The 27,720-nt window shown below is 30.0% G+C and overlaps 3 protein-coding genes and 1 non-coding gene across 10 annotated transcripts; 2 read left to right on the forward strand and 2 right to left on the reverse strand.

Moving 5' to 3' along the window:
• The first annotated feature begins 13,242 nt into the window (after window positions 1-13,242).
• On the forward strand, window positions 13,243-17,233 carry LOC100810964 (uncharacterized). 3 transcript variants are annotated; one of them, XM_003543510.5, is made up of 9 exons: window positions 13,243-13,495; window positions 13,593-13,657; window positions 13,973-14,133; window positions 14,251-14,298; window positions 14,743-14,809; window positions 15,195-15,295; window positions 15,519-15,563; window positions 15,900-16,370; window positions 16,830-17,233. In XM_003543510.5, exons 3-9 carry the CDS (start codon window positions 13,999-14,001, stop codon window positions 17,001-17,003), a joined length of 1,041 nt encoding a protein of 346 aa, XP_003543558.1. In that variant the 5' UTR covers window positions 13,243-13,495; window positions 13,593-13,657; window positions 13,973-13,998; the 3' UTR covers window positions 17,004-17,233. The 3 variants fall into 3 exon arrangements, with proteins under 3 accessions (XP_003543558.1, XP_006595055.1, XP_006595056.1); XM_006594992.4 differs by having other exon boundaries at window positions 13,270-13,495; window positions 13,964-14,133; XM_006594993.4 differs by having other exon boundaries at window positions 13,288-13,495; window positions 13,951-14,133.
• LOC100811502 (protein farnesyltransferase/geranylgeranyltransferase type-1 subunit alpha-like) lies at window positions 16,928-20,529 on the forward strand. 4 transcript variants are annotated; one of them, XM_006593403.4, is made up of 6 exons: window positions 17,207-17,340; window positions 17,682-17,961; window positions 18,028-18,137; window positions 18,845-18,965; window positions 19,092-19,187; window positions 19,849-20,529. In XM_006593403.4, the coding sequence occupies exons 2-6, from the start codon at window positions 17,731-17,733 to the stop codon at window positions 20,311-20,313; spliced, it is 1,023 nt and encodes a 340-aa protein (XP_006593466.1). In that variant the 5' UTR covers window positions 17,207-17,340; window positions 17,682-17,730; the 3' UTR covers window positions 20,314-20,529. The 4 variants fall into 4 exon arrangements, with proteins under 4 accessions (XP_014620695.1, XP_006593466.1, XP_014620694.1 ...); XM_014765209.2 differs by lacking the exon at window positions 17,207-17,340 and adding an exon at window positions 16,928-17,060 and having other exon boundaries at window positions 17,682-18,137; XM_014765208.3 differs by having other exon boundaries at window positions 17,682-18,137.
• Window positions 20,530-21,398: 869 nt separating this feature from the next.
• TRNAP-AGG (transfer RNA proline (anticodon AGG)) lies at window positions 21,399-21,470 on the reverse strand. The gene has a single exon. It is a non-coding gene; the product is annotated as a tRNA-Pro (tRNA).
• Window positions 21,471-22,725: 1,255 nt separating this feature from the next.
• LOC100805799 (endonuclease III homolog 2, chloroplastic) lies at window positions 22,726-27,509 on the reverse strand. Of its 2 annotated transcripts, none has more exons than XM_041008558.1 (9): window positions 27,166-27,509; window positions 26,969-27,010; window positions 26,775-26,890; window positions 26,071-26,137; window positions 25,756-25,847; window positions 25,405-25,542; window positions 23,837-23,941; window positions 23,168-23,251; window positions 22,726-23,053 (listed from the first exon to the last, which is right to left on the reverse strand). In XM_041008558.1, exons 1-9 carry the CDS (start codon window positions 27,224-27,226, stop codon window positions 22,910-22,912), a joined length of 849 nt encoding a protein of 282 aa, XP_040864492.1. In that variant the 5' UTR covers window positions 27,227-27,509; the 3' UTR covers window positions 22,726-22,909. The 2 variants fall into 2 exon arrangements, with proteins under 2 accessions (XP_040864492.1, XP_006595057.1); XM_006594994.3 differs by having other exon boundaries at window positions 26,969-27,017.
• Between the last annotated feature and the right edge of the window lie 211 nt (window positions 27,510-27,720).

A 27,720-nucleotide genomic window follows, 5' to 3' on the forward strand; every position in this document is an offset into this window, starting at 1 on the left:
CATATGTTGTATCTCAAATCTATGCCTTCCTCAATTTCCTTCCATCTTGTTCTGAGTTGTTGACATACTTTCTGTGAGAATCGGGGGAAGTTGCAATCTTGCAGCATAAAAGAGACTCCTTTGTTGGACCAAGGGGAATCCAAGGTTAACAGGAAGACAGAGAGTAAGAAATAAATGACGTGAGGGACTAAGGATTGAGATGGGTGTTGGAGGTTATATGATATAATGTTAATGTAGGGAAGTGGAGCGTGTTGAAAGGGTGTGAGACAGAGATATTGTAATAAAGGACAGAAATGATTAAGGTTATTTGTACCTGGCTCTTTATTTGCCTTTGCTTAAAGACTAATGTGAAATTCCAATTCCAACCACGTTCATGTTCATGCATACAAGATACAACTATAAGAGCGCACGTGCGTGTGTATGCATGTCCCTTCATCGTGTGTATCAGAGAAGCACTGAGAAAGAACAAGCCAATGTTATTCAAACTCAAATTAGTCAAATCATTAATGATCATAAAAAATTTCTTACTAATTTTGTATTTTAATTCAGGAATTATACACACAATATATATTTGTTCAAATCAATTAAATCATTAACCATGACATTATGAAAAACTACATCTTTTTAATAGCTTTTTAGTATTTTTTTAAATGTTACTTGAAATATATTTTTATTAAATATTGACTTTTAATTTTTAAATTTTATATTTTATTTTATTTTTATCCTTAATATATTTACTCATTATTTTTAATATCTTTTTTAAAGACATCATAATTTTGTTATCTTTCCTGTTACTTCAATAACTAATCTTGTTAAATACTTACATTTAATAAACTAATTTTCAACTTTCAATTATTCATTAACCTTTCACTTTTTTAACTTTTAATTGAATTTTTAGTTAATTTTATCTAACACAAGGGATAATCTAATTTAAATAATTTTTCAATTTTTAACTGATTTTTTAATTAATTTTATCTGACACGACAGATATCTAATTCTAAACAATTTTGCTAATGGTGGAATGTTCTTAATAGAAAGTCTAATTATGTTTAGCAATTTCAAGAGTTGATGTATTTGACAATATACATATCGATTACTCTCAATTTTTTTAAACAGACAACAAAAGTTGTACCATTCTTACACCTGAAATAATGACAAGTTCTTTCGGATTTAACTTCTTTACTGTTCATTTTCATGTTGTTTCTCTGCTCTCCCATCAAAATAACACCTATGTTAATATTTAATAGTGACATTTAATTTTAAAAATCATAAAAGTTGTATGATTTTAAAGGGACGGGATAGAAACAACATGGGAAGGGACAAAGAGAAAACATCCAAATTCTTTCTCTTATAGACCGATGCATCAAGTGAAGTGCTATCAATACTTATATATATATATATATATATATATAGCATTAGGAAATAATTCAATCTTCATTAAATCATATATTGCATAACATATAATGTGTATCTTCTCTAGCATATTTTAGGTCTCTAAGAAAGAGACGTAGTTTCCTATTAATCTCCATATTTCTGGAATTTTTTTCGTGACCACACAAAAATGACATGGAAGATATATATACTTCATATCCTATCCTTTCTAACTATACCTTAGAAGTTAGTGAGTGTCAAACAAATTATAAATGTAAATGTTAGAACAATATATTAATGATTATATTTTATAAAATTTCAAACTATTTCTCAGGACTAATGACCTTATTTAGTATATTTATAATTATTAAAATATATTGTATCGATGGATTTCCTTAATTTCATTTTTCATTTTTTTTTCTAGATCATAAGTATCTTGCATTAGAGACGATCTTATTCGAGTCAAATAAAATCATTATGGACAAAAAAAAAATTTCCTCCAAATATTTAATACAATTATTTGCCTAGAACTCAAATCTAAATCTTTGGTTAAACTGAAACAATCTCACTCTAGTTTATAAAATCTTAAACATTCATTTGTATAATTATTTCATTAGACATTTTGCCTTTTAAAAATCATAAGACAATACTTAAATTTCTTTTCCCATATTCAAACACATATATAACAATCGCCGAGGTGTAGACCATAACTGATGTGGGGTTATTCTAATTTAATTAGAGATCTTGGGTTGGAGTCCTAAATATTTAAATGCTTAGAGAAAGAGTTTTATCACCCATAATAATTTTATTTGCCTTGAATAAGATTGCCTCCCGTGAAAAATAACTATTGTTTATGAAATTGTAAGAGAAAAATAGTTATGTAATGACTGTGTAAATTTTTTATACAGTCGTTCAATTATAACTCATCATTATGTATAATAAGCTTGTTGACTTTTAAAATAATTTAAACGATAATATATGATTGAATCAGATGTAAAATTGTTTTACACAATTAATACATAAATATTAAAGTCAGATTTTAATATATATATATATATATATATATTATTTAATACTTTTTAATAAAATATTTACTATAAATATACATATAAAAAGTCATACATATTTAATAAATACATTCAATATTTATTAAATTTAATAAATATATTTTATTTTTCTTTAATTTAATAAATACGTTATCTTTAATAAAATTACTAAAGGTAGTTATGTATTATATTTAATAATACAATAATTTTTATATAATTAGTAATTAATAAAATTATATATTTAATAAATACAACATGCTAAACTCAATTTTTTTTGACAGAATTAAAAATTAGGAGAAAGGGATGGTGTCACAATCAAATATATTAAATGTTTTTGGGCTAAAAAACCTTACAAGTACTTATATTTTATCTAATTTTTATATCTAATCTCATTTTTTCAGAAACACAAAATAAAGTAAAATGAAGTGTAAATTAGTGCGGTTTCCTTCCATAATAATAAAAAAGAAGAAGAAATTGGTGCAGTTTACTTTTATGGACTAATTTATTTTGTTTCGGGGATTAAAAGGCACTAAATCAAATTGTAAATGATTCTATCTCAATATTGGATGGATTTGGAAATAATTAATCTTGGAATTTATTTAGAGATAAGTATTTAAGTAAGAGTTGTTTACACTGTCATGCGATCAGATATTCTTACTTATGGTAAATTTATTAATTCTCATAATAATTATTTTAAAAATCATATGTAAAATATTTTCTAATTAGTTTTTTTAGGAATTTTCTTATTAGTTAATAGTATAAAAATAATCTCTTAATTTAAATACCAACACCGAAAAAAAAGGAAGGAAAAAATAAACAAGTACTCCATCAAATTAATATCCAATAGTTAACTAAATATAAAAAAACTTAAATGACATATTGGCATATGTTTATTAAAAAATCAAGAATTAATTTTACGACTAAAAAATATTATCTTCGATAAAAGATGCCTATAGTTTTAAGTAATAAATAAATAAATAAATATCAGGACTAATTTTTTCTTTTTAACATTGACTATTCCAATCTAAAGCGCGAAAGCTACCGTAAACGCGCGAAGCTACCTTGTGTTAGTTTTGCTTAAGATTGAATTGAGGTTAATTAAATCCAATTATTCTGTGCCGTAATTTGCTCTTTATTTTCCTCTGATCCCTTTTTCTCAAATTTCTTGGTTATCAGAAGTTCAGAACATAATACTAGGTAATCATTTTTTCTTTTCATTTCTTCATTTTATGTATGTATGTCTACGTTGCTTTCTCTTTCCTCTTCCATGTTTTATGAATTTATAGATGGACGATTATATATTTTCACTTAGATTGTGCTTTATAGCACATAGGAAATATCAATGTATAGATTTACACTGTTGGATCGATTCCTTTTATCTAATTGTGACCTATTATTAATATAATCCGACGCATCATATACTACTTAATCCTAGTTAGCTGTTTAGACTTGCTCCAACCCTTTTAGCCCTTATTCTTTTTTTAAGACATCTCCTTCTATTCATTTACATACTCGAGGTTTTCTTTTTGTTTGTTTCTCTTTTAAATATTATAAATAAAAAAGACATATTTTACATCGTATACCATCGCCTACGCTTGGTCTTTATAATCTGTAACCCTTGCTTACATTTTCGGTCTTACAATATTTTTGTGATTTTTTTAAAGTTTTTTTGCTTTGGTATTTGTGTGATTGGGCGAGTTTGAAAATTTAAGTTTGAATGAAATTTATTTTGTAAATTTAATTTTTGTTAATGAAGTGATTTGTGTTTAGATGTTTTTATTCTAAAAATAAATTAAAAGAAAATAGATAAAATAATATATATATATATATATATTAATGTACATTTAAATTTTTCTATTTTAAAAATATTTATCGAATGAATTTTTTTGGTGAATTTTATAAAGTAATAAAAATAATATAATTCTTAAAATCTATTAATAGTGATACATAAAATAAATGCATTATATTTGTTAAATTTAATAAATATTGTACTTGATAATACTGTTAAATTTAATTAAATATAATATTTAATAAATAAATAATTAATATTATGGTTACAGGCTTACTGTTTATGAAAATATTTAAAAATATGTTAATTATATTTTACAATATTATAAACTATCTCTTAAAATTAATTAGTTTCTTTATGTAGTATATGTAGATATTAATACTGCCATATTTTTATTTTCATTTATTAGAATTAGTTTGTATGTATTATGGTTAGAATTATGTGTATATATTTTTCTTATTTATTATATTAAAGTACATTTTAGTTCCATATTAAATTATATATTAAAACATGCCACACTTTATTTGAGTTTGTAATTTTAGGAGTCGTAAAATAATTAATTTTTTTACAAGTAATTAGTAGACTTTTTATCTGAGCAACTTTTTCAAATTAATCGTGCATAATTGTGAACAGAAAGCCTAATTATGTTGACAACAATATCCATTATTCTGATCATTCTCTACGCGGACAAACAAATTGCATCATTTTCACAGACTCGAAAATTAAACAATGCATTATATCTCTGATTTTGTAGACATTTCAAGTGGAATATATATCAATACTTTCAAACTCTTTAGGAATGAGAAATAACTTAATTCTCATTAAATCATATATGTATAGCAGATAATGCGTATCTCATCAATTCCACTATGTTCTTTGTTTGCAGTAACCTCAAAATGATACAGAAGATATTCCAAACTCTTTCTCTTCAATTTTAACTCCTGTGAAGACAGCTGGTGAGTCTTTCTCTTCAATTTTGACACCTTTGAAGCCTAGAGTGTCAAACAAATTACAAATGGAAATGTTAAATGATATGGAAATATTTAAAAATATCTTATTTATATTATATATTAGTTTGTATATTTTTGTTAGAGTTTTATCTTTTTAGAAATCATAAATTAATATTTATAATCATTTTCTTATATTTCAACAAATATACAAGGAAAAAAATCTTCGTATTTATATATTTATATAAATAATACCTCAATACTTATCTTTTAAGTATATTTTACTTTTCTTAACTTAATCAATTTAAAATATATAAACGAGTAATAATAATAATTAAAATTAATATTTTCAAAGTAATTCATAATAATTTATTTAAAATAATATTTAATATTTTTTTTCCACATTTTCACTGCATGTACTTAAATTAAATTAAATCATTCAAGAATTAATATCACAACATTGTAATACGAGGACTGAACTTTTTTAACATTGGCTGGTTACTCTAATCCAAAGCGCGAAGCTACCATATGTTTTGTTTTGGCATTGATTTTACTTAAGATTGAATTCATATTATTAAACTCCAATTATCACTTTTCAGTACGTCACCCTTCTCTTATTTTATGTACCATTTTAGTGGCGCGTTTTGCTCTTAATTTCTAGCGTAATTCATTCCCACTAATCCCGTTTTTTATGCCTATTTTTCTCCAGTCTATTGCTATTCAGAACTGCGTTACGTGGCCTTCAAACTAATTAAAGGTAACCATTTTTTCTTTTCACTTCTTCATCTTCCTTTCTTTTTCATCTTAACTTTATGTGCCTGTTCCCATGACGACTATTTTTTAATGTGTATATATCTAGGTTTCTTTCTCTTTCATTTTCAGTTTTTCGTATTGGCAATTATCATCTCTTATGAATTTATTAATGGCCGGTTATATACTTTCATTCTAGGCCTTAGATGCTATGTTTTTGTTCTTCACTTGATTATGCTTTTTAGTCCACATATAATAATATCAATAGGATAATTTACAGATTTTCACTGTTTGATCAATTACCTTTATCTTATTGTGTTCTATTCATTCAACTTTTTTTTTTTTTTATGATGTCGCGTTCTACTTTTTAGCTTTCTCATTCATTGACATGTTTGACGTTTTCTTTTTGTTTATTCCTCTTTTATGTGTTGAAACTTGAAAATAAAATGTCGTAGTCGACATGGTATACCAATTACGACTGCACTTGATCGTTATAATCTATATATAACCCTTGTTTACATTTTCTGGGTACTACAATATGTGTTTTGTGGATTTTTTCCCTTTAAGTTTTCCCCTTTGATATCTGTTTTTCATTGTGTTTGTTTGTTGGAAGAGCTTCAGAAAAAATAACTTTGAATGAAATTTATTTTGCAAAATTATTTTTGAAATGAAGTGATTTAATTTATATTAGTATATTTTTATTTTAAAAACAAATTAATTATAACTCAACCAATTTCGTTTGGATTCATGATCAATTTTTCAATTAGAAATAAACATGCAAATATTTATGTAAAATGATGTATTTTAATAATGTGAATATGGATGATAAAATGCGAATTCAAAGTTCAAACAAGCACTAATTATGATGGAGTTCTCTTGGCTGATGATATAGAGTGAACTGCGTCAAAAATCTGATACCACATTAGAAAAAGTGGCGCAGAAAAATTACACCGATAGAGTGAGTCGCACTATATATACAGTGAGAGTTTTAGCTAATTAACTCAACTAGCTTGTAACAGAAAGTAAGCAAAAAATGTAACAGTTGAGTTTTGAGAATGATTTTCATTTTTTTATTCTGTTTTTTCTTTCACGTTCTTTTTGCTCTTTCTTTATTCCCACAAATTGTCAACTTATATTTATCCCTATTTTTCTTTGGTTAAACCAATGTAACAGTGTGCCATTGTTCCTAATGAGGATATCTACCAGAATGAGTTTGACAGCAAATGGCACTGTCTTCTGCATGGAACCTGAACATAAAATGACAGGTCATCACTTTTGTAATCTTAGAAACCAAGTTGATGTTATTTTCCCGCGAGTATCATCAGACGGCAACATGAAATTGCGGCATTCGCTATCTGTTGAGGACAAAAGTTACGCTGTTAATTCGTTTCATCTTTTTGCTAATGTGTTGGTAGCTTTTTGGTTGTTCCTGGTGGCAATCTCTTTCTTTCTCTTGAGCAAAGATGTCAATGTTTTTGGCGGTTTTAGAGGAAAACATGCAGAGAAAGTTTCTTCATCTGACAGAAGAACCATCTCAAATGCAACCACAGAGGATGATACAAATGATACGTTTAGCTGGAGTGAGCTATGCACCAAGTGTGATGCTTACTGTGAGATTTCAGATTTTGATAAGCCAAGTTACATGCATTCTTTACTTAGTCTTGAAGGTGAAGATTCTGAGTGGCTCTCAGATTCAATGCCTTATGGGCTTTCATATGAGGACCCTTCAACACCTCCTAGTTACAAGTGTGATGCTTACTATGAGATTTCAGATTTTGAGCAAGGAAGTTACTTCCACTCTTTACTCAGTCTTGATGATGAAGATTCTGAGTGGCTTTCTGATTCCAAGTCTTTTGGATGTTCATCAGAGAACCCTTCAACTCCTCTTAGCTCCAAGTGTAATGCTTACTTTCAGATTTCGGCTTTGGAGAAAGCAAGCTACGTGCATTCTTTACTCAGTCTTGAAGATGAAGACACTGAATGGCTCTCAGATTCAAAGCCTTCTGTACGTTCATTTGAGGAGCCTTCAACTCCTCTTAGCTACAAGTGTGATGCTTACTATGAGATTTCAGACTTTGATAAAGCATGTTACATGCATTCTTTACTTAGTCTTGAAGATGAAGACTCTGAGTGGCTCTCAGATTCGAAGCCTTCTGGAGGTTCATCTGAGAACTCTTCAACTCCTATTAGCTACAAGTTTGATGCTGCTTCTGAGATTTCAGATTTTTCCAAATCAAGTTACATGCATTCTTTACTCAGTCTTGAAGATGAGGATTCAGAGTGGCTCTCAGATTCCAATTCTTTTGGATGGTCATCTGAGAACCCTTCAACTCCTCTTAACTCCAAGTGTGATGCTTTTTCTGATATTTTAGATTTGAACAAATCAAGTTACATGCATCCCCTAATCAGTCTTGAAGATGAAGACTCCGACTGGCTCTCAGATTCCAAGTCTTGTGGATTTTCATCTGAGAATTCAACTCCTCTTAGCTACAAGTATGATGCTTACTATGAGATTTCAGATTTGGACAAAGCAAGTTACTTGCTTTCCCTACTCATTCTTGAAGATGAAGACTCTGAGTGGCTCTCAGATTCGAGTAGTTGGAGTATTGTGGTTCCTCCTTCAGTCTCTACTAGCTCCTCATTCACTGGAGTACAGTGTGGCAACTCAGAAGAAGAGTTCAGTGCTGATGAACCACTTTTTTGGCCATTTGAAGGGAAACTCAATTGGAATTCTGAGGAACCTTGGAGTTCATTTTGTACCTCCCCGAGGAGAAGGTTTGACTCTAAATAAACGACATCAAGAATAAAGGGGTGTGATAAAAAAAAAGGCAATGAAGCTCTATGCATTGTGAACTATGAAACGTCAAAGTTAAGCATGTGGGCTAAAAGTTCAGCAAAGATAGTGCCTCTTCTTGAGTGTGAACATTTTGATTCAAACAAGGACCAGCTTCTTTTGGGAAAAGAGTATTTTGATTTGTGTCAAGAGCTTACCATTGAGACATTGGTGGGGCTCAAGGAATTTGATGGACATGAGGGGCTTGATTCGGAATTCGATGATGTATCTCTGCTGGACGAATATCTCCAATAATTAATTAAGCAAATGATCTTCCTAAAAGAGTGAAGACTGAAGAACTAGCTACTAGCATGACTGCTACTTAGTACTAAATTAGGCCTTTAACCCCCTTTACCTGTTTATATGATCTAATGTTTTTCTGTGTCTTAATTGTTAAATATGTATTTCTCCTAATTGAATAACATATGTAAAATTAGGCATGGTTTGTACATATAGGTCACATCGTGTTCCAGCAGCAAATAGTTAGGCTTAGTGGCTGAACTTTTGGCTAGCTATTGTTCATGGATATTCATTGTTAATTTCTTCATTTGTTTTTGTTTGATGTCTATCACAAGAGACACTTTTAGCTAATATTATATATCAGAAGTTGATTTTACCTCCTAACTCCTTATTAGTTAATTTGTTCAAATGCTTTGCACTATTTTTTAGAGCAGTTTCTCAATTAAGTGGTTGGTAATTGTTTGATTTTAAGCGTTTACTTTTGATTATTTTTTGTGACAAAATATGATTAAAAATTAATACTCATGAAAAGTCTACCTGCTTTTCAATAGTTTCTAATATGTTTTTTTGTAAAGAAAGGCGTCTACGGGTATAAGTCAAACTAGAGAGACGCGCTCATACGTCAGGTAGAAGGATTCATGTTAGGAATCTAATTATACGTATATATTGTCTGTATCTGGTCTTTTTTATGAATACACCTTTTATTTAAGTGATAAGGAATTTAGTTTTTTTTAATAAAGAATAAGTATTTTTTTAAATGGGTTTAGTTAATCGGATTTAGATAATTTTTAGATATGAAAGAGTCTGGTTTTTTCTATCATGCATCACGCAAAGAGGAGAAAATCTACGGTTCCTGCATAAACCTGTAACTTTTTATGAGCCTACTACATTTATATGTCAATAATTTTAAAAAGAAAAAAATCGACAAAAGTTCATGGTATAAATAACAAATCATTGTTAAATTCAGCATAAATTATGAATGAAAAAATGATATAAAATACTGTATGTATTCTTCTTAATTACATATTAGAGACAGATTTCTCCACAATAAAGCATTATGCTTTAATTACAAAATAAATATGTATATAATATTTGTATGAAGAAAGAAAGTCTAATTTAATTGACTGAATAAAAAAGTGTGAGTGTTGTGAGTTGTAAATCTTTAGTAGAATCTTTTAATTCTTACATAATATTCATCAATTTTATTTTATATTTTTATTCATAAAACTTAAATTTAAAATTTTATTTAAAGAAATTAAGTCTAGAAATTTTACATTTGAGAAGCAGATGAATAAAAAATAAAAAAAATAGGAGAGACAAATGACGGAGTTGGACCAACTGGTGGTTGAAAATGGAAATGAACGTTCCTTGGCCCAACTCATTGTCATGTGCCGAAAAAAAATAAAATAATTCCAATAATTGAATGAATGCGGCAGGTAAATGCAAACAGGAGAACAAGAACTCAACAACAACCCATTTTATTTTTGTCATTTCATCATGAAAAAGAAAAATATTTATATTTTTATCCTATAATTTGATTTTTGTGTATTTTTTTAAAATCAAGAAACTTTAAGCTCACCCTAGTGTTCACCTTTCTAAAACTTTCAAATTCTTATTTTTTATTAACAAAAGTTACACTAATATTGTTTGTAGTTTCTTCAAAATTCATTCGATATTCTTGCTGTTTTAACTTTTTAACAACCCCTTTATAGGAATGCATAATCTAAGGTGTTTTTTTATTATTTATTAATAAGTGATATTAGTGTAATATATTCCAAATAATTAAGAAAGTTGGTATAAGAAAAAATAGAGATATTGTGTGAATTTCAAAGAGATTGCAAGGAATGTCAGTATAAATCTACTTTTTTCTATTCAAATTTTCACATATCGAACAATTTAATTATTTTAAATATTTTTTAAAGCATTTTAAATCTTTTTGTACTTAAAAAAACTAATAATACGTCAAAATTTCAGAATAAAAAAACATCAAAATTTATTCCATTTTCTTTAAAATCACAATTTTCCTGTTGAAAAGACTTACAATTGCAAAATAGACTTTTAAATTGAGATAAAACTCTTTAAAAAGAAAATTTAGACGTTAAAAATATATATACATAAAATAAATAGATAAAACTCAAATATTATAAAATCTAACTTTATCCAAAACATTTTTATCCCTACGTGAGATTATAACTAGTTTTGTATATTTAAAAAATATTGACAATAAATTATCATTTACACTCTTTAATTTTTTGACTTTGGATTATTTAATGGTCATGTTTAAATTAAAAAAAAAGGTTTAGAAAATAAGAGAAAAGTAAAATTCTTTTTTTTTAGCATAGAATTACTCTGGAAAGATAAATGATTCATGCACAATGAACAGCATACCTAAAGATGATTAGTAACTCGGACACAACATGACCAACTCATTACGCCCTTATTAATTAGCCATTCCCTGTTCCAAAACAATAGATGATTAGTAACTTTTTTATAAAAAAAAACGTGTATCATGGTGGGGTTAGTGTACCTAAAGATCCCTATACAGATCTTACCTAAAATTGAAAAATGGGTACATTTCATTAAAATAAAATAAAAAATATGAACTATAGATGTCGAGTCTTGAGAATTACCGAATCTGAGAAACGAACCGACTTGGGAATAACCATATGATATTTTGATATAACATATTGGTGACGTTTTGTTTTTGGTGAATTTTAAACTCATTAAATTATGAATAAGACTCTTTTGAAAATAGTTAAACTCTTATAATCATAAACATAAATTGTGCATTAAGAAGAAATTTAGAAAGTGTATTATGTTGCGATTTAATATTATTTATTATGAAATTCATTATAATAAGTGTCGTGGATGTCTTACTTGGACTCACTTTTCCATTTTTAGAAAGATTATATAATTTATTCTTTTAAAATTTAATTCTAGTGACTTTTTTTTTATGTGTCTAACTCATTTTAAATGATTCTCTATCATCCTTTTCTCAGTTGATGTTAATGTGTTATATCAATATTTTATTATATATAAATATTTTATAGTTATATATTTATCTTAACATTCTCAATCTTATTATTCTCACATTTTTATCATAGACTAAATTATATTGACACTGCTAAAGATTTTTTCAAATTAGACACTCTATCCTCCATTTTTCTCTCCTACATTAATCCCTTGATTGTATGAAAAAATTACACAACACTCTTATAAATTATACTAATTTTCTTAATTATTTTAAAAAAATCACATGCTTTATAAAAAAGGTTTTATAAACATTAAAAAACTAAGGAACTATGAGTAATATATAAGAATAAAATCAAGGAGTGTTTTATAATTTAATTTTTATCTTATTATCCAAATACACTGCCATTTAATATAACCTAACGTATAACAATGCAACACAACTTGTCTCTAAGTTGATTGATGTTTTGTAATTAAAAAAAAACTTTTTGTTATTTTTCACTTAGTGCTTGAAACACTCATTCAAACACATTCTTTTTATTAAAATTTACTGAAAAAAATAAATAACAATTAAATATAATGTGAGCTTAATAATATTTTATTATATATTTTTAATAAATTCAACTAATAAAAAAATGTGTCAAATGATATGTTGTTAACATTTCTATCTTTTTATTTTAATTATAATATTGTATCATATGTGAGATTCTTATTAATATCTCATATTCATCTATGGTATTTAAACTAAAAAATCTATAATAGAACATACTTTTTTCATTTTTACTTTTTAGTCATATTTATTTCATCTCTTGTTAAATAAGAAAAAAAGTGAAGATTTTATTTCTTTCTTTTATGATGGTTTGAATAGGTAAAAAAGGAGGGTAGATAAATAAATAAAATTATTTTTATAATAATGAAGCATTCAATTATTACTCTATTATTGTCAACATAAAATCATTTATTATTTTTTAATTTTTTTTGTTATAAAAAGAAATAGAAAGAAACCAGTTCCCCATTTCATTCCCAATTTTTTTTTTCTAAAACCATATCTTCTTTGTATTTATTTTCTCATATAAATGATAAAAATTAAATTTTTTATATTATTTCCTTCTATTCTTTATTTATGGAATGAAACATATGACACGATGACACACTACAGTGATTCAGTGAATAGTATTTATTTTTATTTGATTTTGTTTACCAAAAAGAAGAAAAGTGAAAAAAGCCGAAGTCTAGAGACAAGCGTGTGATCTGATATGACCCCACCCCACCGCATCCCCAAAAATTACATAGAAAGGGCATTTTGGGAATTAAGACTGTTGCAAGCCTCTGACGTCGAAGCTTCTCTGTTTATGCTCTTCCTTTCTTTAGAAATCACAACTTTGAAATTTTGGGCTCTTTTTCATTTCCCACTTCCTCACCAAATCCAACTCCTCCCTCTTTCTTCTTCCACACTGTCATTCACCTCTCTCTCTCTCTCTCTCTCTCTCGCTGTTATTCAATTTATTATTATTTTTCTTTCTGATCGTGTCTTATTCTGCCTTCTCTCGTACGAATCTACTTCCTACTTCTGTAACTGATTGAGTATTGTTTAATTTTCCTCTTTCTATTTGCATCGCTTTAATTCCCTAATTTCTTACTCGCAGCACTTTCGATTTGAAGCTCCGTGTCAATTGGATACCTGCCACTGTCTTTTCCTTTTTGCAAAAAGGTAAATTTTCCCCTCTTATTTTTTTTTTTTAGCTTAGCAGCGAAAAAACTTTCAGTTGTCTGCCTCCTTGTATGCAATCGAGGACCTGCGACCGTGTTTGAAGTTTATAAACTCTTTATTATTTTTTAATTGTCATAAGATAGTTTTATTTTCTGGTTATAATTTTGTTTCTTTCTTTATGATTGTGAGTTCCTCGCTTTCTTATAGACATAGCAGTAGCTAAAGCACACTGGATGTTTGCGATTTTTTTCTATTGTTCTTTTTTATGTATTAATTCTAATATATAGTTGTAGCTTATCTTATCAGTTATTCCAGGAGATTGCTTCTAAATATCAGTTGCAATGCGTGCACCGGCATTACTTGCGCAGTGCTTACCTGGCCTAGTGCCTCATGATCGTGGAAGTCTTAGCATGTCATCCGTTCCTGAGAAGGATTTTCATCTCCCATCACCAGCAGTAGAGATTCTACCTTCCAAGGTACAATTCTTGTTAATACCATCAGCCACCCAATCACCACTCAACTCCCCCTAAAAAATGTTGAAGGGATTGCGGTTAAGAAGAGTAACACTGATTTGAATTTGTCGTGCTTTGCAGGCAGTTCACACTGACAAGGATAATGGGGAGAATATAGATCATTTCAAGGTACATCTTAATGTGGCTCATATTATAGTATTTGTTTTATGAAGGATGGCATAGTCAGATGGCTTGTCACCTAAATCACAATTCTTTATGGGAAGTTGTGTTATTGTTGAATCAATGATAGTGGAAGGATTATAGGTTGTTTTTTTTATTCATTCCTTTTTTGTAAATATCTGCAAGTTTTATCTCTTGACATTGATGTATGAAAGGCATTGTTTCCATAAAGATTATGCTGTGAATTGTGATAATGAAATGTGCCTGCTAAGTCATACTGAAATAAGACCTTTTGGTTACATTTCCATGGTTTATTATGTGCTTTTGAAGTGTTTTACATGATGGGTTTTCATTATTTCTTAACTAGAACTTAATTTTTTCCATTTTCTTGAAAACTTTCTCATTTTTATTTTTTTTTGAGAATTTTCTCATAAATTTTATCTTCAATAACAGGGTTTAATTAGTGTTGCTGATATTGTTGGATTCAGTGGTTCAGAGACAATATCCTTAAAACCTGATGGTATGTGCTTAATATTTCAGACTTGTAGACATTGGATACGTGACTGATGTTTTTCTTGTGAACTGGCATTTTCTTTCAAGTTCATTACTCCATAAAATTAACATAGTCATGGAATTAATACAGCGTAGAACCTTATTAAGTTATAATGCTTAAGGCAAAAACTTATTTGGCATGAAAGGAAAATGACAAATCTCCAAGGTTAGCTTAGTATTTTCTCAAGAAATTTAAACAAGCCTCAAATCCATATTAAGTCAGAAAGAAAAGTGACATGATTCTTGTTGAGGAAAGTGTCTTTTCACAGTTATGCTTTGCTATATACATGTAATTTATTTTCTCATCAGTACAAAGGACTGATGTTATCAACTTTACTCATCTGACTTTTTAGGTTATCTGAAATACTGGACTAGTTCCATTGATCTTGTTAGTGTTCTTAAGCATGAGATTCGTGATGGCCAACTGACCTTCAGAGGAAAAAGAGTACTTGAGGTATATTGTCCATGAACATTTTATTGCTTGCTACTGTAACTTGACTGTATTCAAGTCTCCTCGTGCTGCATCATCCTTCCCTCATTTTCAAATGCTCACAATGTCAGCTATATCTTCATGAGATCACTTTCTTTTCTTCTCCCTTAATCCCTATATTTCAATCATGTCTGTGCTATTTACAATTCATAATTTACAAATCTCTTCACTTTCTTGTATTTTGCAGCTGAGTTGCAACTATGGACTTCCTGGAATTTTCGCTTGCTTGAAGGTATACAGTTTAGGATTGGAATATCACTTTCTCTTTTTGCTGGTTCATTTGTCACCAGTTTATGTGTAAGCTGGAAAGAATATCTGCATTTAGTTAGATGTTTTCTTAAAGCAAAAAGTTTATTTGGCAAGCTGTTTATACAATCAATGACATGGACTTAAATTGTGTAGGAAGTGGTTTGTTGTCATTTGAATGCTTGAATTACACTGTCTTCTTGGTGTGACCACGAAAAGTTTCAATATTTCTTTTGGGGTAATATTGCAAATAGACAATCAAGTAGTGAGTAAAATTTTAACCTGCATATTCAAAGAAACACACTGACTCTTTATTTAACAGGGAGCTTCTGTGGTGCATTTTCAAGATCAGAGTGCAGAAACTGTAAGATGCACAACTATACCAAATGTCCTTGCTAATCTCAAGCAAGCTCGTGATAGGCAGAGTCGACAGCCAGAGTCTCCTCTTACTCCTTCAAGACAGACTCTGGCACCATCGGTTAACTTTTATGCTGGGGACTGGGAAGAATTACCTTCTGTGCTGTCTATTGTGAAAAGTGATGGATATGAAGTGATGCCTGGAATGAGTTTGAGCTTTTCTGAGGAAGATTTTATGGATGGATGTAGTAGTCAAGATGGTAGCATCATTGGACACGAATCTTACTCAAGACGGTCTAGGAAGCTCTCAAGAAGTCGAGCATGGGAAAGAGGTAGTGAGGCCGATCAAGGAGAGGGTGGCTATGATGTTATTTTAATGACAGAGATTTCATACTCTGTTACCTCATTGAAGAAGCTGTATGCACTTATTAAGAAGGTTTGTTTCCCTATACTTGGTTGTCTATACTCGCTGAAAATTATGCTTTCCTTAGGGCTTAGTCTGCTGTTATGGTAAACATATCGTATGTGGCATATGTTTGCTTGACAAGTGGTTGATCATGGTCTGCTTGGATGTGAGTTGTGTCCTTCACACTTTATTTGTTGATTTGTTTTTAGCCTTGGTACATTATATTGTGTATTGTGATTTGTGGGCAATGGTGCTTCCACTTGTAGCTGTGCTCTCATACACAACAAATTGGTACCAATTCCAGTTGCATATTTACAATGATGCATGATCAAGTTTGATGCATGTTGTAGTAACTATGGCACTGCCCTGATGGCAGAAGTTTCTCCTTTTCTATTTTAACAGAATTATTAATATTGAATTGAGTTTCAAATTGTAACCGCAGAACTTTTAATTCTTCTTTTTGTTTTTTCCTTTTGATTTTGATATCAGTGCTTAAGGCCTCCATATGGGGTGTTATATCTAGCTCCTACTAAGAGGCCCTATGTTGGCTTCAGTAATGGAGTACGACAACTGAGAAGTTTGGTAGATGAGGAGGGCATTTTTGGAGCACATTTAGTCAAGGATTTGGCTGACAGGGACATCTGGAAGTTCTTTCACAAGTAAAAAAGAATTCGAAAATCAGGATGGACTACCATAGCAAAAACATAATATGAGTCACAGGCATTCTTTTGTTTTTTAAATCTATAATTTCTTCATTTTTCTTATAGCTTAGTAATAATGGAGGTTGCACACTTATCTCGTTGGAAAAGAAATTCAGATATTGGAATTGTAAATCAAACGTTAGTTATATTGAAAAAGTAGTAGTACTACTATATCACTACTACTATTGTTTATTGCACGTGTATCATTTTCAGTTAACATTTGAGCTTGTTTTTTTAAATTTAAAGTACGTGCCTGGCTGGATTAGAGTGGAATGCCCAGCTTTATTAGAGATGAGAAGGTGCGATGTAAATTTAAAGCCAAAAAATCTGCAAGGATTGAAAACGAATAGTAATTCTAAAGATCTTTATTACTTGTGTCCTAATACTATTGCTTAATTGTCAAGAAGAGAAGGAATTAGTAAAAAAGTTACTGTTAAAAATTAGTATTAGACGTATATTAAAATTTGTGTTAAAAGTATATTAATAATAATATAATTTAAAAATTTCCACTTTGGATGTATACTACTTAATTGTAAATGATTTTATTAGATAAATAATAGGATGATTTGTGAGAAAATAATGTATAAGGAGTTATAATAGTAATGAACAAATACTGAGTAAGTTTGTTGTTGATAAATAGGGATTATTAGTTAAAAGGAGGATCTGTGAGTGAGTGAGTAAAGTGAAGGATGAAGGAAGGGGAACAGCAACGAGTGCCTTTGAGGGAGAGAGCGGAGTGGTCAGATGTTACTCCGCTTCCTCAAAACGACGGCCCTAACCCTGTCGTTCCGATCCAGTACACGGAAGACTTTTCCCAAGTTATGGATTACTTTCGCGCCGTTTACCTCGCCGATGAACGCTCCCCTCGCGCCCTCGCTCTCACCGCCGAAGCTGTTCAATTCAACTCCGGCAACTACACTGTATGTCAAGTTCGAATTAAATGCTTCCGATTGCATTTATTTTTGTTTATTTCGTCTTTGTTGCAGGTGTGGCATTTCCGACGGTTGTTACTTGAGTCGCTAAAAGTTGACTTGAACGCTGAACTGGACTTTGTGGAGCGTATGGCCGCTGGAAATTCTAAAAATTATCAGATGTGGTCAGATGCTCTCCTCTGCTCTTTCTTCCATACTTTGCTATCACTTCATTGTGATTCCCCATCCTGTCTACTTGTTCAAAAACTAGTATTGTTCACATAAGCTAGAATCGACTTATACTTTGTTTTTTAGTTAGGAATCAATTAAAAAGTTCTCATGAACTAGAAGCTTATTCAAACTGGGCCTTAAGTCCATGACCTGCTTGTGCTCATTCTGCCCCACTCAAATGTCCATGGCTGAAAGATAAATTCATGTAAATTTAGTCATATATAATCTTGTTTGGACAAACTTCTCCCTAATCTAAAATCAACTTCTGCACCATAGTTTTTGGAGATATTAAAAGTTAAGTGTATAAGTTGATTTTAGCTCATGTGAGAAGCTCAATTCATTTTACTTTTTTTATTTTCTTCTCTTATAGGTGCTTATGGAGAAGTTTATCCAAATGGAGATATAATGTGGAAATTTATGAACTGTGGTGTCTTTGCAGCCAGTGCTTTTAAATGCTTCTTTGTTCATAATGACATTATATTCCAGCTGCACAATAGCATTTTGTTTTTACCATGATTCTTCTGTATGCTGTGTTTGGCTGTTGTTTCTTATATAAACCATGGTATGTACTCATGCTATCCTGAATTGAAGTGCTTCTGAGTTATTTATCTTCTTTTGTACACATGCCATCATATTGATCTTCTTGTCAGATGTTTTGTAGGCATCATAGACGATGGGTTGCTGAGAAGTTAGGTCCAGAAGCTAGAAAAAATGAGCTTGAGTTCACCAAAAAGATACTGTCCGTTGATGCCAAACATTATCATGCATGGTCTCATAGACAGGTTTGTTTCTCACATTGTCCCCACGAATCTAAAATGCTCACAATTTTAGCAATTGCACATTAGTCTGAGGCACAGTTTAATTATTTGAGACTCAATAAAAAGTTTCTTCTCTTCTTGTGTGGACAGTGGGTTCTTCAAGCACTAGGAGGATGGGAAGATGAACTTAATTATTGCACAGAACTTCTTAAAGAAGACATTTTTAACAATTCCGCTTGGAATCAGGTATGGAACTATGGTACCTGTTGGCAACATGTCGCAACAAATGTTCAACATGGATTGTATGATTGTTGCCTAACTAGTTGAGCACACCCACACAAATCCCTATGCCCCTAATGTTACATTTTTCAACAGTTACAGTTGAAACATAACCATCTCCTTGTACTTTGTTAAAGTTCCATATCATCTGTAACTTTAACTAATGGTGGTCATTATTCTCTATTAGGTTCTTTACAAACAAAAGAGCTCTAATAGTAAATTGATTTGAGTTTCAATCTCTTCAATATAATTGTCAAAAAAATTCCTACACATACACCTTGGTGTCTTGCATTCTTCATCTTCCCCTGCCTCAATTAATGAGGAAGTATAATCCTTAAGAACTTATAATAAGCTCAGGGTTAAAGTTATTAATGTTCTTAAAGCTTCCAAGGAATTTAAGTCTCTTATGTTGTTATTTAATTACTTGCTCATACACAAATAATCAATTATTATTAGGAAAATAAAATAGAAACTTAGAATCTGATATTTTGCATGTGTACATACTTATTATTATATGCAGCTTGGGGTTTACCTCTAGTGCAATAACTTGACAATCTATTTTATTTTTAAAATGTTTTCTTCATTTTCTTTCTCAATTTAGAAAATTAACTTATAATAATTTTTACAGAGATATTTTGTCATAACAAGGTCTCCTTTCTTGGGGGGCCTAAAAGCTATGAGAGAGTCTGAAGTGCTTTACACCATCGAAGCCATTATAGCCTACCCTGAAAATGAAAGCTCGTGGAGATATCTACGAGGACTTTATAAAGGTGAAACCACTTCATGGGTAAATGATCCCCAAGTTTCTTCAGTATGTTTAAAGATTTTGAGAACTAAGAGTAACTACGTGTTTGCTCTTAGCACTATTTTGGATCTTATATGCTTTGGTTATCTACCAAATGAAGACTTTAGAGATGCCATTGACGCCTTAAAGACCGCAGATATGGATAAGCAAAATTTAGATGATAATGAGAAAGGGGAACAGCAAAATTTAAATATAGCTCAAAATATTTGTTCTATCCTAGAACAAGTTGATCCAATTAGAACCAACTATTGGATTTGGCGCAAGAGCAGACTTCCTCTATCAGCTTAGTAATCAAAGTAATTAAAGGACAAGTCTGTGTCATGTGTACTTTATACCTAGTTTATTGAAAGTGGATGTTTATTTTTTTGTGATGTTGTCATTTTGCTGTTTGTGCAAATGTCTTTTTGTCATGTCATTACTGGCATATGACTCTGAGTGTAAGGATTGAAAGCCAAATCTAGTACGGGCTATGCAAATAATTTAAGTTTTTTTTTTCCGTTGAAATTCTTGTCACCTGAATAAGTTCTTGATTGTGGTGACAATTGGATCCATTAATTATCATTAGCCTATCTATACATAAATTTAATAAATAAATTCAATTATAAAAATTAAAATTAATAAATTTGGCAAATTAGGTTAATTAAATATCTTGAATTGTAGATGAAGTGGAAAGTAAAGGAATTTTTCTATACATAATTCTTTAATCATATTCTTGTAATTGTCAAAAGTAAAGATAGATTGAAAAAGATAAAAAAAAAAAGAGACTAAAACAGGGAAGTTGAAGGCAGAATAGAGATTCCAATCTCGAATCATTTCTTAACATGGTTTATTTAAAAAATAAATAAAGAAAAGCTCATAAAAGAGATTGTAATCCACTGATCCTCCAAGTTCTGAAACAAACGAAAGACTGTACACTTGTACAGCGTTTATCCATCGATAGGTATTTGCTTAATTATAAATTTTATTTTTATCTTAATGCAAAGAAAAAAAAAACTATGGCTGAGATCTCATACAATTTGTTAAACAAAATGTTGAGAATCAAAATCATAGAACAAGTGATAGATTAGATAAAATCACATTCTACAACAGCAATTTGGTGATTTGAGATATATTGTAATGATTTTTTATTTTTTTTGTAATAATACGATTAACGTTCATGAGAAAGAGTAAATTTTGATAGTCAACATTACGGTAAGATGATGAGAACGGAATGAATGAAAAAAAAAAAAACAAAAAGAAGTGTGATTGTGAGAACTTTAAACAAGCATAAATGCACGTGCATGTGCAAGTTTAATTTCTCAAAAAAATCCCAGTAGTTCCAAAAGAAAGTCATGGTTTTATCACCTAAAAAATAATCACCAAAAGAAAGAAAAGGGGCATTCCGAGAATTGAACTCGGGACCTCTCGCACCCTAAGCGAGAATCATACCACTAGACCAAATGCCCAATTGTTGATAATCCTCCTTTTTTTATTTAAAAATAACTAAAAACATTAGAGCTCTGAGAATCCAAAAGAGGAATGACAGTTTGACAGCAATCAATTGAGCCAATCTGAAATGATGTCGATCTTAACATACGCTACGCCCAAATTAGTGAATTACAAAAATTACTATTACCAGAGCTAATTATTTATTTGATAAACTAGCATTTTGGTTCTGCAATGGAAAGGAAAAATATTTGTTTTTCTATAATGAAAATATTATAGTAAATATATATATTTAAACAAATAAATTATATTTTGATATAAGACTATTTTTAATTTTATTAAAATATAATTTGAAAATAAAGATGATAAAAGATAAATTGAAAGAAATAAATAATTAAGAAAATTGAGTATACAAATAAGATAAAAGAAAAGTGCTTTGAAATGGTAAAAAACAAATGGACTAATTATTAAATCAAATTAAATTTAAAATTAAAACGAAGAAGTATATTTTAAAGGAATACAAATTATAAAATTGAATGTTTAATACATGAAATCAGGATAATATTTTAATTCATAAAAAGATCTCATTTGGTAAAAAATCTTGAAATTTTTTTCGTTAAATAATAACTTCCAAACATGTTTTCATTCAAGACGGAAATATTTAATAAATCAAGTACATGAATATAACATTCTCCGTGATTTTATAAATATTTATTTTAAGAAACTCGATTTCATCTTTTATCTTTCTTTCATTTATTGAGTGAAGTGAAGACTATCCCATTATGGCTAACTTATAATGGAGATTATAATAAAACTTTTCGAGTAAAATGTGTCTATCGTCACTTAAGTTAATCCCAAAAAAATAATATTTAATAAATTGAACATATGAATATAACGTTCTCGCTTATTTTATAACAAATAATTATTTTCAAATTTTGTAGAATGAAAATTTTGCAGTCTCAACATGAATATAGCCTTTTGGCTTACAAATCCAGCTCCTCGCTCCTCTCACTTTAGAAAATAAAGTAATTTCAAAATATCAATTGTTAATATTACACGTACATGCATGTGTTATAATATAAACACTTAATTTTCTTATCAATAATTAAAATTACTTATTTTACTCCTATTTATTTCAAAGGATTCAAATCCAACCACATATAGATTAGTAGTCATCAACACAACTATGGATATTTTGTACTAATGTTAGGGTGACTAGAAAACAAATCCTTTCACATGAATCTCATAATTAGTCTTTTTTGTAATAAGTTGATAAGTTCCAATAAGCTTAGATTAAGATTGTTTGCAAAACTGTTCCGTTGAACATAACTATGATTTTCTCAAAAGTAAAAAGTTACTTCTACGTTCACGCCTATAATTGTATTTTCTTCATTGAACAAGTTCATGCCTATAAATATGTTTTCTTCATTGAAGTTTTCATCGGATATCAAAACATGCACTAAGGCTTCTTGTTCGATGTAAACCTTTTGGACTTGGATGACAAGCTTGAAGTCTCCTTGAATGCTGATGGGCAGAACCTATTTACACTACAATCTCCACAGTGAGGCCGTAGAGGAGTACAGATTGCTCGTCCAAATCCTACCTGTTTGCGTTCAAGTCAGAGGATGATGTATATACACAACATATGGCATCCAAAGTAACCATTTAGGACATCTGTTCATAACTATACACAGCAAAAGAAATGAGCTGAGCATACCAAAAGAGTATTTATTGGAACCCATTCTTCCTTCGGAAGCCACCGTTGCAGCGCTTGTCTTGTTTCTTCCGGTGTCAAAGTTTTCTGGCAAAGGGTTTCAATTTGTGACAGTAGAAACAAATTAGCAGAAGAAATGAAATCAGTCAATCAAAGAGCAAATTTCTTATTGCTGATTGAAACGGACTCATAAGTGCAGCAACTTTCAGATATCACAGTGAACAAGTGATGTGATCTGGTAATGAGTTAATGACATTCACCAAAATATATATATATATATATATATATATATATATATATATATATATATATATATATATATATATATATATACATGCCTTGAAAAACCTTGGAAATTAATTTGCTTAATTCTTTTATCTGACCAGCAAATACAATGAAAACTAATTACAACCATCGTACGTCACAATTGTCTTTTCTATATCAGCACCTACACGGCTAGATTTTGGGAGACAATGAATCAAGTAACATCCTAATAATACTTGGCAATTGGCATGACACTTGGCATCCAATTCCAGTAAAAGAAATTATACTGGTAATGGGTTGCATTAGCAGTAAAAAATGTAATAACAAATTTATATTTTTTAATAAAAATGTCAGTTTCAGAAAGTCAGTGAAGAAACATAAGATGAGATGCCACAAACTTATATGAACCTGTTTTGAGCCTGGTCTCGAAACCCATCCAAGACGATTGCAAATGCGGTGGACATGAGTATCTACACATATCCCTTGGACATTGTTCCATCCAACAATCATAACCTATACTGCCACTAACAGAATAAATTTAAAGAGGAAAACAAAAAAGCACTATGAATCATGCATGTTTTGATGATGTCAAAAGAATTTACTTGATGAAAGCACAGATTGATTCAAGTCAACAAACAAGATCAAGAAAATTTAAGATAAGGACTTAGCCAATTTGTTAAAATAATCTCATTTTTATTGTTATAGTTTGACCTTAAAGTCTTCTATCAAAATTCCTTTATCAAAGTTCAAATAGTTCAAAATAATATCTTTTTGAAATGGTAATCGATTACTAGAGAGATTGTGAACATAGTTTGTTTAAATTTTGAACTGGTAGAATAATGACACAAATTTATTTGAATTTTGATCTGTGTAATTGATTACCAGAATCCTGTAATCAATTATCAGTGAAAAGATTTCAGAAAAACTTCGAAAAATCATGACTCTTCAAAAATATAAATATGTAATCCATTATTAGAATTTTGTAATCGATTACAATGGAAAAGTTTTAGAAAATATTTTTAAAAAGACACATCTCTTCAAGTTGTTTTGAACAGGCACAATAGGGCCTATATATGTGTCTTTACTTTGGAAAACATAGAGAGATTTTTCTAAGAGAATTTAACTGTCAAATGCTCTCTAAATAACTATTGGCCAAACACTTGTAAATCTATTGAGAATTTTTCTAGAATCTTCAATTTATATCATCTACTCTAAAGAAGATAAATCAATCTATTCTTCTCTTTTAAAACTCAGTTGTAATCAAGAGACTGTTTTGTCTCTTGGCTTGTGAGAATCTTGAACACAAAGATGAGGGATCTCAAGGTGTGTTCAAAGACGGTAAAGGATTTATAGAGATAGTGAAAAATCTCAAGTAGGTTACTTGAGGACTGGACGTAGGTACGGGAAGTGGTCAACCCAATATAAATCGAGTTAGCAATTCTCACTTCCCTTGTCTCATTTATTTTATTGCAACTGATTTTGTCTTACACGTTTAAAGAATATCGATTAATTTAATTGCTGCTTCTTCTTGTTCGTTCTGAGCCTAACATATATCATTTAAAAGGGGATTAAAAAGGTTGTTAGTCGAAAATTTTAAAACTTAATCCACCCTTCCTCTTAAATTATTGAGACCACTTGTCCAACAAGCACACTAATATCACCAACAAAATGCACCTAAAGAAGGTTTAAATAATAATTTGATCCCTATAGGTGACACTAAGAAATGAGTCCTTGTACAGAGAAAAAACAAAATAAGTTTTAGTTCCTATATACCGTTATTAATAAACATTGATTCTTGTGGTTACTTAATTTCTTAAGTTTTAGTTCTTAAAATTAAATTTAGTCCTTATATGCCTTTATAAGGATTAAAATTTGAGTTTTTTCATCCAGGAACTAATTCCTAATGTGTCATACCAAATAATTATTTTAACAGAAAAAAAAATGATTTTTGAATCTCATAAGCATTTTATACGTACCAGATGAGCAATCTTAGGACCTACTCCTGGCAGCAAGAGTAGTTCCTCAATTGAGCTTGGTATGTCTCCATCATACTTCAAGAGACAAATATTGGCAATTTTCTTCAAGTTACTAGCTTTTCTTTTATAAAATCCAACCTTGGAAAAGAATACCATACATTACACGCATAGGAATTTAATTAATATAGTACAAAATGAACATAACAACAAAAGAAATTGACATGCTAACATGAAAACTATGAAAATATTGGATGCTTCAAACGTAGCATCCTTCACCAAATCCAGATTATTTGAATAGCATGAGTAAATGGTTTTCAACAGATACCATAGATTCTTTGGCAAAGAACATACAGGGTAAATTAACTTTTTGATGGTTTCTTCATCAGCTTTGTCCATTGCATCAGCAGTAAGCAGATCATTTTCACCAAGACGTTGTGTCGCTCCTACTCTTAAAAGTACACACTTGTAATTAAAACAGATTCATAAACAAGTTGAATATGATGACACTGGCAATGGGCATCAATCACATAAAGAAGACAGGTGATAAACATAATTGGGGGGCTGAAGTACAATGGCAGTGCATCTCTTAAATTGGCAGTTCATTTGCAACGTATTGATTCTCATAGTTTAACCTTCTATACTCTATATCATGCAATGTATACTTACCACGAGTAACATGCTCCTTAGTTTGGCTTGATAAAAGGGAAGATGTCAGGACAGCAAATCTTCTTTCCTGATTATAATCACGAGAATTAAGATAAGAGGTATTTTTATCCATATCATGCTTTATACTGTATGCTGAAATTAGAAGAAAAAAAATGCCCCAATAATCAAAATAGTTAATAGAAAGTCCCTATGACAATCCAACCAATTCAAGATTCAAAACCTATATTAATGAGTAATGAGTAATAGGAGACAGCACATAGGCAAAAGATTACTTTGGGGAGAATGAGTTAACGGTCAACGGTTGACTAAAATTATGTTTGGATTAAAGGAAAGGGATGGAATAGAGGGGAATTGAATGCAATGACATTAGTTGCCATTGTTTGGAATTTTTAAAATAAGGTGAAATGTGATGGAACCTAATCAAATCTACTCCATGATCCCATCCAATACCTCCATCCCGTCATATAATGTCAAAACAATATCTAAACGTAGCCTAACTGTTGAAGAAATCAAAGACATACAGGCATTGTCTTCTGTTTGCCTAAACAATAGTCTGAGAACTGAGAACCAATGCTATAGAAAGTACATAACATAATTTTATAATCACATTTTCTAAAAGACAGAAATTGAAACACAAGTGCTTAATTTTTTATTTATTTTTTCCCCGCACACAAAATCAACAACAGTAAGATATAGTGATAGACCTTAGGGGGTACAGTATCAGCAGCTTTCTCACGTGAAACCGGTTGGTGTTCATCTGCAGAACTCCGCATTTGGCGAATCCCTTGAAGAACCATTTTCCAATGTGCAGGGGCCTCACCTACATATACATACATGGAACTGCATAATTTAAGGTTCCTAAAAGCAAATATTCAACCTTGAGGCAAGAAGTACTTACTACTAATTTGAGGCAATTCATTTGTGCAAATCATCGGATCTTCTGGAAACTGACACGGCATCAGAACGATGCAGTTAAGAAATTCATATTACAGTCACAGGTGAAAGTGTTTAGATAAAGGATTAAGAAATAGTGATTGAAGATTGAAATTGCTGAGGTCAGAAAAGCTCTAACGATAATGAAACTGAAAGACTCACTTTCTGATGGGAGACTGAAGCAGGAGTGAAAGTATGGAGATGAGATTTTGAGGAAAAGCATTTTCTTGTTTTGGCACACACCGAGGAGACATTGATTCGCCCCAAAGAAACCACCAACATTGTTGTTGTTGTTGTTTTTATGTCATGTCATAATAATCAAATTCAAAACTTGATTTTGTGTTTTTTACAAATTTCCTCGCTTCCGAATTTCATGGCCAGAGATTGGTTCACAGAAATTATGATATTTCACTCTTCCCTTCCAAACGTCACCTCGCCCGCAACGACCAGTAAACTAAAACCCGTGACTTCACTCGCCTTTTGCGTTCATTTTTGCATTTTCTCTTAGTTACGTATTCCTTTTAGTTTCATATATAAAAAAATAAAATAAACATGTTGTTAATTAAAAAAAATAGTTAATCGTATTAATTTTAATTTTAAAATATTTTTTAATTTATTTTTCATTAAAATTTGTTATAAAAGATAAAAAAATCATTAAAACTAACACTTGAATTAATTGAAAAATATTAAATACAGTTAAAATTTTCTTATATTTAA

This window comes from Glycine max, chromosome 13, assembly GCF_000004515.6.
Source record: "Glycine max cultivar Williams 82 chromosome 13, Glycine_max_v4.0, whole genome shotgun sequence".
Classification (NCBI taxonomy): Eukaryota; Viridiplantae; Streptophyta; class Magnoliopsida; order Fabales; family Fabaceae; genus Glycine; species Glycine max.

What these genes read in the sequence shown, in the direction of transcription:
- LOC100810964 (XM_003543510.5), top strand. Translation starts at nt 13,999, where the DNA reads ATGCGTGCACCGGCATTACTTGCGCAGTGCTTACCTGGCCTAGTGCCT. An exon ending in AGAATATAGATCATTTCAAG is followed by an intron (nt 14,299 to 14,742) that starts GTACATCTTAAT and finishes CTTCAATAACAG; the next exon opens with GGTTTAATTAGTGTTGCTGA. An exon ending in GAATTTTCGCTTGCTTGAAG is followed by an intron (nt 15,564 to 15,899) that starts GTATACAGTTTA and finishes TTTATTTAACAG; the next exon opens with GGAGCTTCTGTGGTGCATTT.
- LOC100811502 (XM_014765209.2), top strand. Translation starts at nt 17,731, where the DNA reads ATGAAGGAAGGGGAACAGCAACGAGTGCCTTTGAGGGAGAGAGCGGAG. An exon ending in TCTAAAAATTATCAGATGTG is followed by an intron (nt 18,138 to 18,844) that starts GTCAGATGCTCT and finishes GATGTTTTGTAG; the next exon opens with GCATCATAGACGATGGGTTG. An exon ending in ATGCATGGTCTCATAGACAG is followed by an intron (nt 18,966 to 19,091) that starts GTTTGTTTCTCA and finishes TTGTGTGGACAG; the next exon opens with TGGGTTCTTCAAGCACTAGG.
- LOC100805799 (XM_006594994.3), bottom strand. Translation starts at nt 27,285, where the DNA reads ATGTTGGTGGTTTCTTTGGGGCGAATCAATGTCTCCTCGGTGTGTGCC. An exon ending in CTGATACTGTACCCCCTAAG is followed by an intron (nt 26,138 to 26,774) that starts GTCTATCACTAT and finishes GATTATAATCAG; the next exon opens with GAAAGAAGATTTGCTGTCCT. An exon ending in CGAGACCAGGCTCAAAACAG is followed by an intron (nt 23,252 to 23,836) that starts GTTCATATAAGT and finishes ACCCTTTGCCAG; the next exon opens with AAAACTTTGACACCGGAAGA.